Source organism: Halichoerus grypus, chromosome X (assembly GCF_964656455.1).
Source record: "Halichoerus grypus chromosome X, mHalGry1.hap1.1, whole genome shotgun sequence".
Classification (NCBI taxonomy): Eukaryota; Metazoa; Chordata; class Mammalia; order Carnivora; family Phocidae; genus Halichoerus; species Halichoerus grypus.
Window position 1 is genome coordinate 93,535,108 of NC_135727.1, and position 14,335 is coordinate 93,549,442.

The following is a 14,335-nucleotide window of genomic DNA, read 5'->3' on the forward strand; positions in this document are numbered from 1 at the left end:
TACAGATTTTCATAATTATATGTTAACATAGTTTAAACTTACATTCCCAGTAACAAATGGACCCCTCCACCCCAGCAAAAATTTTAGGATTGTGGCACTTTGAGTTGAAAATTACTTCAGCAGCAAGGTTAGGAGCCCTTCTGACTTTAGGTGAAATTTAATTTGTCAGTAATAAGCTATAAAGGAATAAGAATTTGGCTGATGACAAGATATTTACATACTAAAGGCTGCATTTCATAATCTAGTTAAAAGAAGCAAGCATGTCCCTAAAACTAGTTTCTAAAGCTAAAAATCTTAAACTAATGGTATGTTTCTATTTAAGAAACTTATCTACTAAAAAAACTAGAAATGTGAAAAGTTGATACACATCAATAAGCATGCAAAGGAATGACATCTGGTTTTAAGTGACTAAGCAACTCAAAATTCATAAACAGTAGTAGTTAAAAGATGAAATCTCTAAGTTTAATGAAAACATTCATAAAGTAAAAATATAATCTTACAAGCATATCAATATTTAAAATATTATCTAAGAAAAAGTCTGGGTGGCTGAGTCAAAATTTCATTTATCATCAAATATTTACTCAGAAGATAATCACTTAAACTGATTATGTTATACAGGTAAGTAAAAAACTAACCATTTTATTACATCATGTCTATCTGCAAATCAACTATTTTAGGCTATAAATTGCTTGGAGTAGTTGCTGAACAGTCCCCTACAATTCATGTAATTTTATTTTCCTATCTTAAGTGATACCTTTGAATAAATTCTTCACAAGTGTAACGTAAATTAATATGGATCTCTTATGTCCTCTCATCATGAAAAGCTGAAAGGTAAGATATACCATACAAGTCTATCCAATGGTCTAGCTTCCATTATAACTTGAGAAAAGTATTTTTGAAAAAGCCTCTTTAATTATATTAATGCCAGAGATAGAAACTCCCCAGCTACACTGATCATGTAGCATCCTCATTTGGGAAACTTCTGACCTAGAATCAGCTCAACAACCATTTTTTAGACACCTTTCCCAATTGCATTACCTAAATTGTAAAGCAGACACTGGCCTGGGCACCCATGAAACAAAGGCTGCGGCTCTCTGCCACCTGGTACTCAGTCATGTACAGAGAGGCCTCATGGCCTGCAAACTGAAGGTTCTTTCATTGGAATTATGTTTTTAAAAGACAGCAAATTTCCAAAGTAGAGTTAAGAGAGTATTTACTGGAAATCTAAGCAACTAAGCAAGCTAGGAATTAGATGTAATAAAGAATAAAAGAATCATAATTTACAATCATAACAAAGATTTTCATTTATTAGCTGCCAATTATACCTTAGCACTATAGGCATTCTAGCAAACATCTCATGTTATCCTTCTAACAATCCTTTATTGCTGAATAACCTGGAACCCCCACCCCCCCAAAATCCCATCCTCTCACCTACTCTTAACAATTTTCTCCTCTTCCTCCTGTGTTAATTTCTCCCTCTATACCGAACGCTGCCCATTAGCTTTCACCTCCCCCCTTAAATTTCTGATTTCTCCCAACTTAAATTTAAAACAAAAAACAACTCTTATCCCACTTCCCCTTCAGCTGTTGCCTGTTCCTCTCCTTCCTTTTTATGTCATGATCTATGGGGATGGCACCCCGGCACTGTGCAGTACACAGCCCACGTGACTAAAGTATCTGTGTTGGAACTGTCTACCATTTATTGCTTTCAATTTCTTTTTCCGTTTTATGTTGAAGCCAACTACAGTTAGGCTTTTGCCCCCACCAATCCACTGAAATTGTTCTCATCCAAATGTTTTCTGTAAAGTGTCACACAGAAAATATTTTAGGCTTTGTGGGCCATATAGGTCTCTGTTACACATTCTTTTTTTTTTTTTAAGAATGCTTTAAAAATGAAAATCCATTCTTCATTTGTGGGCTGTAAAAACAAGAACAGTAACAAAAGCAGGTCGTGGTCATGGGGTAGATTTGGCTTGTGCCCCTTAGTTTTTCCTGGCCGCAGCAATGTCACCAAATACCTCAGATGGTCAATTCCCAGTCCTTACCTTACTAGGCCAATGAGTGCTATATGATTTATACTTTGATCATGCTTTCCTCCTTGAAAGATTTTCTTCACTTGGCTTCCAGGACATTACTCACATTCTCCTGGATCTCCTACTACCTCACAGGTCACTACTCTTCTAGCCTTCTTTGCTAGTTCTTCAATTTCCTGACCTATTACACTGGAATGCCTCAAGGCTTGCAGTCTTGAGTTCTTTCCTCCATCTACTGTTCCCCCACGCCCCCGCCCTGGCATGGTGAGCTCACCCAGACTCATCCATCCCTTGAAGTGGGTCAGGCTAGCTTGGACTCCTCTCTTTCTCACCCCACTCTATCAGCTAATCCCATCAGTTCTACCTTCCAAATGAACCCAAAAGCTGACCATTTCTACTGCTGCCATTCTGGGTCTAGCCACCAAATCTCTTAACCTGGCTTACAGCAATAACCTCCAAATCGGTCACATCATATCTACCTTTGCCTCCTTTAGTCTATCCAGAGTACCAGAGAGGATCTAGTTAAAAACTAAGTTCAGATCATGTTACTCCTCCATTCAAAAACCCCCTACAGTTTCCCATGTAATGCACAATAAAGTCCAATACCCTTATAATGGCCTACAAGGCTGAACATGATTCAGACAGCCTGTTTCCAGCTGGACCACATTTACCTCCCCTCTTCTCACCCTTAGCTGGGCCCACTCAGCCATGGTTGTCACCTTGATTTGCCTCAAAAAATGCAAAACACACTCCTACCTTAGGGCCTACTGCTTCTTGCCGCTCCCTGGGCTTGAACACTTTTTTTTTTTTTAATTTTTTAATGTTATGTTAATCACCATATATTACATCATTAGTTTTTTGGGCTTGAACACTCTAATCACAAATACCTTTAAGGCTCACTTCCGTAACTCTTTCAGGTCTTTATTCAAATGTCACCTTCCAGTGAAGCCTTCCCTGACCTTCCTATTTATAACTGTGAATCCTCTACCACTGATCTCTAGTACTCCCCAGCTCCCCTAATACACTTTTCCAGAGAACTAAATATATCATTACCTAATGTTCTATATATAATGCTTACTTGTCTATTTTTTTTTATCTGCATCAATTAAGACATTTTTGTTTGTGGATTTATCCCCAGAGCCTCAAATAGGACATGGACACAGTAGGTGCTCAAAATTTAAGGATAAATAAAACTACTAATCATTCTAGAAGAGATGGTCCCACCAACAGCAGTACTTTAAGAATAAACTTAGAAGTCTTAGAAAAAGAACTTATCTTGGTTTGACCAATAATAAAAGGCTAACCAGCAGTAAGTCAAATATTTCTTACAGTAGACTAATAAAAGCACAAATCATTTGGCAATGTGTGTTGGCAACACTTTTTTTTAGATGCTTACTCTTTGACCTTTCAGTTCCACTTTGAAACATCCGTTCCACGGAAACAATCCAAAACATAGGAAAAACTATGCGCGTAAATATTTAGAAGTAAAAACTTAGAAATTGTGTCTAACAGTGAACTGAGTAAAATATGGCACGTATTTTTGACAGAAATAATGTCCATGAAATCCATTATTCTGTTTTGAAAACTTCAGTGGCTCCACTTTGCCTTAAAGACAAATTAGGCAACTTTTTCTACCTTCCTCAGCCTGATATTTCACCCTTACCTCTTCATAATCTATACTCTAGGCACATTTTACCAGCAGCTCTCTCCCCTCCTAAATTCTCCAATTTCTGGAGACTCTTAACATCTTAGTTTATGTGCCGTCCTAGGTACTCTGGCAGCACTTTTCACCAAAGTCATGCTTCATAGTAATTTATGGTAACTGCTTCTTTAATGGTCTTTTTCACCCACCACAGTGAATACCTAAAACTTAGCATAAGCACCTGATCTTAAGTAGGCAAAATATGTAAAAATGAACTAAGTACCATTACATAAATGTTTATGCCATTGTAAATTAACAAAGTTTTGGGGGACTGTATGATCTGTTTTCTTCTTTTGGAAAGTTCCAAGATTGTGTGGGTGTGCCCATGCGTGCGTGTGTGGGGAGAATTTTGCAATGGAAAAGAAAATATACTCGTGTGTGTGTGTGTGTGTGTGTGTGTGTGTGTGTAGGGAGTCAAAATGCAGTTAATAACATTATAGTACTATAAAATGCTTATAAAAACATTCCTCAAACTTCTTTTTCCTCTCAAAATGCGTAAAACCAAATAAAGACAACTATTATGTGAGGAGCCAACAATGCAGCTAGTCCTTCTATTACCTGAGTGGAGTTAGATAGTTGGTTTTTCCACGGCTCCTCTGCGCTGCTGGTCAGGTTTGTGCGGTTATGAGGTAGAGTGAGTGCGTTTCTCTGCAGGTAAGGCACGTTTCCATTACTTCCACTTCCTGTTATGTGATTATTGCCTATCAAAATAGTGTCTGTACTCCCCAGCGTTCTTGATGTGCTACAGGGAACATGGCCTGTAGAAAAGGGTCCGTTGGCCAAAGGCTGCCCAGGGCAGGCAGGGCGGACTCCAGGCTGAGAGACGCTAGGCACTCTGGTCAGAGCAAGCTGGGGCTGCTGGCCAGAGACTGAGTTTGTAGGCAGTGATGAGTCAGCTGTTGGCCCATTAGGAATTCCAGTAGCTCGTACCTGTGCAACTCCTGTTTGTCTCATCTGTCAAAAAGCAAATGAAAAATAAATGCTGCTTGTGTGGCCCAAAAGGTAGAGAACCAGAATATGAAGGTGTGCAACCAGGTAATCTCTGATTTTACTCTAACATTTAATTTCTCTAGGTTGAAAAATACACACTTTTTAAAAAACAAGAAACTGTGTTTATTTGTATTTAGATTAGCTCCCTCAGAAAAGCAGAAATCTGTTTTGAGAAACATCCCTTCAGTAAAGACAAAAGAAAGCAGCTGAAAATTATGAAAACTAGAATTTATAGGTCTTTTCCCCAAGCAGAAAACAGGGGATCTCAAATTTTCATTCTATTTTATTTACATGCCAGATCCTCCAAACTAAACGAGTCCTGAAGAAAAGAACCTCACCTCAGTTTAGGATAGCTTGTTAAGTATTAAATAATATAAATAACCCTTAGAACACAGGCAAAATGGCATGTAAATAAGTAACAAAATACCAACTCTTGTGCTCAAAATTAAATTTACAGCTATTTTTATCTAAAAATCTCTGTCCATTATTAGTATTTTAAGAAGCAAGAAGATTACTAAATTCCACCAAATACTGGCAGAAAGAAGTGGGCATGAACATGCTCTAAAAGGATGTTTTAGTCAAGAAAAATACTCAAAATGCTAACAAATTTTAGGGGAAAAAAATGCTATACACACTTGGTGTTGCTGCATTAAGACAAACTGACTTTCCAGCTGTTCCAGCATCAGTTTCTGTGCTGGATTTAAGTTATTTCTATTTGCACGGAGCTGTTCCAAGTGCTAGAAGAAGAAGAAAGGAGAATACAGTCAAAGGCATATCTAAGAAACCAGCTCAAGCTCACTATTCTAAGCAACCTTGTCCTGAAATGACTACACCAACTCAGAACCGCTATCTAGTCAAAGATACGGATTCCTGATCAACAGCAATCAACCCCAAGATGAAGCCCTTTAAAAAGTTTGAGAGAGTAAGAAATAAACACTCATCTAAAGAGGTTTACTATAATGTGATATTTGAGACAAATGGGCATAAAATTTTACTTGTCAATACAGTAGTTTTTGGTATTCACACAGAAAGAAAGTTCTTTAAGCTTAAAAATGCATCATGTCAAGTACACTCAAAGCAGCACTGTTTGGAACAGAAAAAGTATGAAGACAGCCTGACTATCCAAACCTAATGCTCTGCTTAAATAAACGTGTGACATCTACATAAATAAATATGCTGTAGCCATAAAAGAACAAAGAAGCTCTTTACGTACTGACATGGAAAAGTCTGTAAAAATACATTATCATCAATATATATATAGCATTCTACCATTTGTGTAAAAAAGGAGAAAAATAACATGAGAGAGAAGGAGGATGCATATTTGCTTGTACATGCATGCCATCTCAGGAAAGGTAGGTAAACTAATAACATGGACTGGCTGTTAGAAGGAGAACTAAGTGGGTAGGAGCAGGAACTGGAAGGAGAATTTACTTTATATAGCCTATAATCATACTGATGCAGTCTGAAGCATGTGAATATAGTGCCTGTTTAAAAATAAAACTAAAAATAAGTGAAAAAAATCAAGAATAAAGTATCCCATTACTCTGATAAAAGTGGGTTCATTTTGCTTATGTGTATATTAATTGGATTTACTGCCACTCAACTTTAAGAATACTTAAAAATTTGAGGTGTACTGCTTGTACTCTTTTTCAAGAGGAAAAACAATCTGTCAAAAGCGTATCTTACATACCTGTAATTTCTGTGGTGTCAAACACCACGAATGAGCTTGTTGCTGTACTGGAGGATGTGACACTGCATGGCCACTACTCCAATTATCAGAAGTATTCTGAGGAAAATTGATAAAAAAAAAAAAAAATTAAAGAATATTTGGTTAAATCCATGGAGTTAACAATAATGACTAATGAAGGCCAAATGACTTATGAATTGGAATATTACATATAAAAAAGTTATGACATTAAATTCTTTTAAATTACATGCATAATAAATTTGGGAAATCATAAATTTAAAACAAAAATATTGATTCTTTAATAAGCCACCCAAAAAGGCCCACCCCTAAACTATGGCCCAAATGGCTAACCTAAATACCACACTGTCCACTAGATCCAACAATAAATTTATCTCAATGTCAGGAGAAAGTGATGATGAAAAGTGTGTTGAGATCTTAACGGCAGGGAGATGAATAAAATGATTTGATGAATGCAAATTTATCCCTACTTTCTATATTTAATATGATGCTAAGAATTTGGGATAGAAAAACTCAAACCTTTCACTCTTTGATGTCCACAGATTTAATATAAAGGACAGGAGACAGTCAAACTGCACAAGTTCAGGGCAGTTGGGAGTTTCCTTTTTGACTGGGATTTTTCTATTTCTCTAAAACATATACCTTTGTTGGACTAGATGTTCTTTTCCTCTTGGCAGGACTGGACAGGTCATCTACTTGGCTAGAAGGAATCATGTGTAGTGGCAAGGATTGCTGTGAAATTGGTGTTTGACTGAGGCCTACTACAGGTTCAGTATTTGGATGATGAGGTTTACATGCCTAAGAATCACAGAAGGAAGACAAAAATAGGGTTCTATATATTCTTAGTTCATTCCTTCAAATTATAAAACTTTACAAACTGCATATTTTCAAAGCTATGTGGACATCGCTGATTGCAATTATTGAAAATCAAAATCAAATGAATCATCAATGGAGGAATGTGTACCTTCCTTTGAAAAACTGCTTTAAAAATTAAACAAACCACTGCAGCATTATTTTAAGAAATCTCCTTCAAAATCATGAAAATGCACAAAGGTTCTAAATTGGCACCCCAAAATTTCTTCCCATATCAGAGGGAGTTTTATTTTGAATATCTAGATTCCCTTCGCAATTACAGCAAAAGGCTTTTCATTAATAAAAGCCTCCTGTACTTAGTAAAATACGCTTGACCACTACAGATTGAAAAGAACCCTTAAAGCTGGGCACCTGCAGAACATAACCCAACTTCTCACCTGCTGTGCTGTGTTCATGGCACCCTGCCTGGAGGTAAGCTCTGCGGGGATTGGTAGGCTCCACGCCTCCTCAATACTAGGAAGTAATTTAGTTTTATTCTGTAGACTACCTTGTGGAAGGTTACACAACTGAGCCTAGGAAAAATTATGTAAAAAGCAAATTTAACACAAGCCTACTTGAGTAAGAGCAAGTCCACTAAATCTTCCTAAATGCTATAACTAATTGTTTTTAAAAGAAAATAGATTCTTAATTTGGGGTTTCAGAAAGATACTAAGTATAAAGAGGGTAACCGGAATATAAACCTTTGTGAGAATTAAAACAAAGCTGAGCTCTGTTATCAGAGTTCTCATAGCTGTCTTCTCATGAAACTCCAAGCAAGAGTGAAAGACAGTGTTTGTGTTCTTTTCTCTAAAATGCTATGACAACTTAAAAATGTAGACAGCACATAGAAAAAAATTATGTAAATTAATATGCATCAACAGTAAATGTGCAAAAGAGCATCTTTTAAATACTGCATATCTTACTTAAAATGAAAAGTAAAATAATATTACAAGCTATGGTATGTTTACAAAATATGGAAACAAATTATAGACATCAAAACACAACTAGACAAACTTTCCAGCCACCCGCCTCCTGCCTGAGTGTCATGGGGAAACATGTGCCTTTAAAAAACTGCTATTTAAAAGTTTTACCTGTAAATACTTAATTCGTGCTGCAAGTGCAGAGGTATTACTACAACTTTTGCTTCTGGTTGCATTTAAGTAGCATTTAATGGCATCCTGAGGCTGGTTGCAGGATTCGTAGAGTGTGCCTAGGTCCATCCAGGCTGCAGCATGGCCATGGTCCAATTGTACAGCACAAATATAAGCCTGTAAAGCATCCATAGGCTGATTTTGCTGCTGATATAGCACGCTAGAAAGAGAAAGTCAGAAAAAAAATAGGTCAACTAAGAAAACTACTTAGCTTCTCAAGTGTTATTAACTACTAAGTACATTACATGTTATGCAACAGTTGTATATCAAGTATAAGACCATTATTTTTATATAACGTCTTACCCTATTGAACACCATGTATCTGCACTTGCTTCTGATTTATCAATAGACTGCCTGTAAGATATAAAGGCATCCTGAACTTTCCCAATACTTGAATAGCACCTGAGAGGGGAGGGGAAAAAAAATCCAGACAATTCCATTAATACTGATTAATTTTCTGAAAAACTTCAAGGCAAATAAAAAATCCTAATAAGCTTACAAATTTCTGTGAATGTGTATATATATATAAAATTATAATGTACATTATAATTAACCATTCAGTGAACTATATTGTAGTTTATCTGATAAGTGCTAAAGCACGCTGCATTAATGAACAATATTAAAATAATTAAAGGCCATATTACTTCAATATCATAGAGAGTTGAAAGCGCACACATGCACACACATGCACACGTGCCATTCCACTTAAATAGCTTTATCTATTTATATAGCTTACATTCAGTACGAACACAGAGTTAAAAACCAAGAAAACCATTCTATGCTGGTAAGATTTGCTGAATCAGATTTCAGTTCTCCTTTCCTAAATAATAACCATGAGCTCAATCATTCTGTAATTCGTAAAAAATACAAACATTAAGATGCAGGTAAAATCAAGCTAACTATCAAAAACAGTAATAATAAGGTGAGTGCAATATTTCACGACATTTAAGGGTAACAAGGTATGATTAAAGTTTCAAGGACCTGTCATTTTCTTAATGCAGATGTACTGGATGGAAACAGAGCAGCAGCTGAAACTATAACTATATAGAAATTATCTTCTTAGTGCTTGGCACTAAGGAAAAAAGAAAAAACAGAACCCAGTCCCTGCCTTCAAGGAGCTTACAATTTAGTTGAGGACTGAAGGCACATTACAAATGTCATGATGCCATTATCATATGGCTGACACAGACAAGAACTGTTCTGAGAATTTAGGGTAGAAGAGAATTTAGGGTAGAAGACACCAAAATACACACTACAGGATTTAGGAAAAGCAAGAAAGGGAAGGGTAACACTAAGGAATTTGAGTATGTATAGATGCATATAGTTTACAGCTGTGATTATCAATTATCAGCCAATATATGGCAATTTGGCCATGAAAATAAAATGGAAAGATAACATATACTTACATAAATTTTCCATTAAACTAATTAATACTTACATTGCAACTGACTTATTTTGAAATACAACTGAGTAAACCTCAAAAAAAATTGTTTTTTTAAAGATTTTTATTTATTTATTTGACAGAGAGAGAGACAGCGAGAGAGGGAACACAAGCAGAGGGAGTAGGAGAGGGAGAAGCAGGCTTCCCGCAGAGCAGGGAGCCCGATGCGGGGCTCTATCTCAGGACCCTGGGACCAAGACCTAAGCAGAAGGCAGACACTTAACGACTGAGCCACCTAGGCGCCCCAACAGCAAAAAATCCTTAAATGTTTTTACGTGCCCAAATAGCATATTTAGATCCTCATAATTATTCTTTGAAATTTTACTGATTCATGTAATCCAAAAGTCTGGGAACCACTGATTCAGACAGAGAAGATGAGAGAAGGCATTTCAAAATGTTGTTTGAACAGTATGAGCAAAACCTAATGTATAGAAGACAGCACAGATACAAAGAGTAGAGAATTATAAATCCAGCCCAAGGATAACCTGAAGTTTTTGGTCTTCTAACAAGAGAAATGGCACCACGAAAGCACTTTACAGGAATATTAATCTGCTAACAATGTGTAGGGATAAACTGAAAGGAAAATAAATTATGGACAGTAAAAAAGAAGGCAGCTATACTCACTGGCTTGGAACAGGCCAAAATTAGGGTAAAAGTAATGAAAATGGCAAGAAAGGAAAAGAAGGGAGAAATAGTAAACCAAAAAGACAGATAAAGACTCTGTGACCAACTGATCAGATATCCATGGCGGGGAGGGGAGGGGTGGGATAACTCAGACTTAAGCCTGAGCAAAGAGAGTTTAAAAAAATAAATAAATAAAAAGTGACCTCATTGGCAAAACTAAAAGGAGAGGAGATGGTTTGGAAAAGAATATGAGGTTTGAAATATGCTTACTTTGATGTGAGGTGAGAACACTAAAATGGATAATGTTAGGTAAAAAATAAGAGATGTGGTCCTGAAATTTAATACCTTGAAATATAGAGATCTAGATTTGGAATTCATCCACACAGAAGAGAGGGTTTAAGAACATAGGACGACTACAAGGGAGAGGTGAAAATAAGCCTAAGGAATCACTAATCTTATGGATTGGGCAATAAGAAATGTCAGTGACTGAGACAGAGGGGGCCGTGTCAGAGCGCGCCTGCAAACTTTTACAAAGGGAGAATTCAGGACAATGCCAAATAGGGACAGATACCACAAAGGAAGGGAATGCTTAACAGATAGTAGAAAACACATTCTGTTTGTTGTTGTTAAATCAAAGCCAAATCTCAGATTTACAGACAAATTTACCTAACCACTGAGAGGAATAAGCAGTAATTCCCCAACCAATGTTTTCACATTCCATTCCTACAAAGTCAAAGTAGGAAACCAATGTGCCCAAATGCAGATGTCCCAGTCCAACCACCAACCACTTTTCCTCTAATAAAACTTAACTAAGTTCCCCTGAGACAGCCTTGTGTCTCTGAAAAAGCAATGAGTGAACCTAGGCTCTAGTTCCTATTCTGATTTAGTTTACCTGTGTGACTGTGACCTTGGACAAAACATTTTCCTCCTCTGAACTCACTTTCTGTATCTGTAAAATGACAGGTTTACAGAGTGAAGCAGGTGACCTCCCTGGTCCCTCCCAGCTCTAACATTCTATAGTTCTGTGCTAACAATGTCAGTGATCAGTACCAGTATAAGAGCATTACCACATTACCCCTGTATTATGATACACACATGCCAAATGACATCTTCAACACAGACCTGAATGCAAAGGTAAGTAATAAAAAGCCTTAGAAATATTAGGGTCATCAAATCCCAAAGCTGCTTACTGACACTTGAGGTCTCCATTCAGAGCTTTAATTAACTTTTAAAATATATATTATTTATAAAAATTTTCTCACAACAAAAAGGATTAGAAGCAACACATCAGAAGGCAGTGAAAGGAGGTCAAAAAAAAGTAAACATCAATGAAAAAAATCTAAAACAATCGTCGAATTATGTTATTACGGATAAAAAATAATGAACATCTAACATGATAATGTTGAACTCCAAAACAAATTAAACTGAGGTAAGTATCCTTTATTTGAGAAATCGTAAAGCATGTTGTATATATGGAAAATTTTATCTGAAAAGATTCAAATAAAAGCATCTCAGTGGCTTAAAATGTAAAGTCAGTTAACTAAAATTAAAAAAAAAAAAAACAAAAAACAAACAAAAAAAACAACCCTCCTGTGGAATACTGCTCACTGAGCTGAAAATTACAGCATTACTAAAATAGTAATTTTAGATGTTTAAATGCCTAGAATTTTTTTTTTAAAGTATACTAAAAAGACAATCAACACTACTGTATTGTATTAAACTACTAATCTTTATTTTAGGTCAAAAGGAAAATAATGTCTGGTACACATGCCTTTTAACCTATATTAAAATAAATTTTCATATATAATGTTAACACTAGAGGCGATGACTAGGCAGCCCCTACTTTCTAGTGCTGGACCTCCTTCCCAGTCCCTGTATGAAGCCTCCCACTGTGCAACACTAACACTAGCAATGGGGCTAGCTTTAAACACAAATAGTGTTCAGTCAGTTCATTTATTCCATTTATTGAATAGCCACTTTGCTAGGCGAGAATATACAAAGATGGTAAGATCCAGTTTCTGCTCCCAAATATCTTCAGTGAAAGAGAAAGACAAAGTTTGGACTCTTAAGCTTTACTAGTGAGCAACCCAAATTAGATTATTTTATAAAGCCTTGGAAGGTATTAGAAAATTTCTGCTAAAAATAGGTACCTTCCCAGCCAACTCTTATTGTACATTATTAATGACTAATCAAAAAAAATTTTTTTTAAATCTTAGTATTACTCCATCTCATAGAAACACTTTGCTAAATTTAAAGGAAAAATGAAATCATACAAAATACTAAAACTTAATGTGATTTATGGAAAACTCAAAAGAGCTTAAAATTAAAACAAAATAGGATAATTTCAAAAGAAATCATAAAATTGAAACCTTCAGGGTGAGAAGGTACCTAACAGATAATCTATAACCAGGGTCTCTCAACCTCAGCACTACTGACATTTTGGGTCAGGTAATTTTTTGTCCTAGAGGGCTGTCCCACTAGATGCCTGTAGCATTCCCCATAGTTGTGATAACCAAGTATTTCCACACATTATAAAATGTCCCCTCTGGGCCAAAATAGTCCCCTATGAAAACCAACGATCTAACATAATCCTCTTATTTAATAGGTTAAAAGAAAATTGAAGCATCAAAAAGTTTAACTGCGCCACCCATGATTCCACATATATTAGCCTAACCAAGACTTGAATCCAAGTCTCTCAACTCCTAGTACACTGATCTTTCCACCATACCACAAAAGCTAAAACCAGTTAGGAAACAAAATACAATCTAATAATGGCCCCAAAATATGATCTATCAGATACATATACATAAGATATATTTCAGATAATCAGTAAGCACAATTTCGGCATTTGAAGTACAGAGAAAAGTTTATAGACTTGCAGAAAACTATTTTCATTATATGTCACTTTCTCCTTTCCAACAAATCCACTAATCATGTATCCACTTTCTCACTGTGAGATGTCAAGTAGAACTGATTTGAGACCTACTATTAATCAAATTATGTCCATTCTAATGTATATATCATTATTCCAAATCACAAATAGCAAGGTCCCATTGGCTACTGGTGGTCACTAGGCAGAATAAGAAATTAATTCTGTTCTGTTAAATAGACATATAAAGAAAATACTAGAAATCAGAAGAAAGGGCATTTAAATACTAGAATGAAGAACTACTATCTGATAAGACTTTTTAAAAACCAGCAATAATTCATGTCAAATGAAAATCCAACAAGCAAAATGAGAAATGTCCCAGTAGAGCAGATTATGCTGTGAGGAAACTACCACACTCAGAAGTTTTCTTTTATTTAACTCCCAGAAATCTGTGTGATAATATATTTAAAAAGGAAAATACACTGATCAGCTTATAAATGTAAACAAATATTTTTAGCTCATAATTCAAATCTCTTAGGTGGAATAAACAAAAGCAAAACTTAAGAATAGTCTCACCTTCCAAGGAAATACCAGGACTGGCCAGAATTAGGATCTGCTTCCAAGGACTTCTGGAGATACTGAATAGCATAGCTTTCCTTGGTGGCTTTATCTCCCAGAAGATCCACAGTGTGATGCATCCAACCTATAGTAAATGATTAAAAAGTATTTACCTAAATGACTTAATTGTTCTTCAGATTTTAAGAATACTAAGCAGAAAACACGTAAGTAAAAATATTCTTTTTTCAGTCAACTTATTCATTTAGTCTGGCATACACATCCCCAAAATTTAGAACTGCCAATTCTGATTATAAGGAAGTCTGTTTCTCACAGGAAGGTACAGTCAAACCTATAAAGAACTTTATTCCAGAGAAAATGAAACGATATTAAGCACTGATTTAACACTTAGT

General features: G+C 35.8%; 1 protein-coding gene across 10 annotated transcripts in view; it reads right to left on the bottom strand.

The window, feature by feature from the left end:
- KDM6A (lysine demethylase 6A) overlaps positions 1 to 14,335 on the bottom strand; it is a 201,420-nt gene that overhangs the window by 46,336 nt on the left and 140,749 nt on the right. For 4 of the 10 annotated variants that reach the window (XR_013444622.1, XM_078064293.1, XM_078064292.1 and 1 more), the window contains 8 exons: positions 13,944 to 14,070; positions 8,737 to 8,835; positions 8,374 to 8,593; positions 7,681 to 7,815; positions 7,073 to 7,228; positions 6,416 to 6,511; positions 5,361 to 5,462; positions 4,294 to 4,689 (listed from right to left, as the gene is read on the bottom strand). Coding sequence is in view for 9 of the 10 variants with exons in the window: in XM_078064293.1 (XP_077920419.1) it covers positions 4,294 to 4,689; positions 5,361 to 5,462; positions 6,416 to 6,511; positions 7,073 to 7,228; positions 7,681 to 7,815; positions 8,374 to 8,593; positions 8,737 to 8,835; positions 13,944 to 14,070 (1,331 nt within the window). In the remaining variant the exon portion in view is untranslated. The remainder of the gene's footprint in view (positions 1 to 4,293; positions 4,690 to 5,360; positions 5,463 to 6,415; positions 6,512 to 7,072; positions 7,229 to 7,680; positions 7,816 to 8,373; positions 8,594 to 8,736; positions 8,836 to 13,943; positions 14,071 to 14,335) is intronic. The other 6 variants (XM_078064296.1, XM_078064294.1, XM_078064295.1 and 3 more) reach the window with 6 other exon arrangements.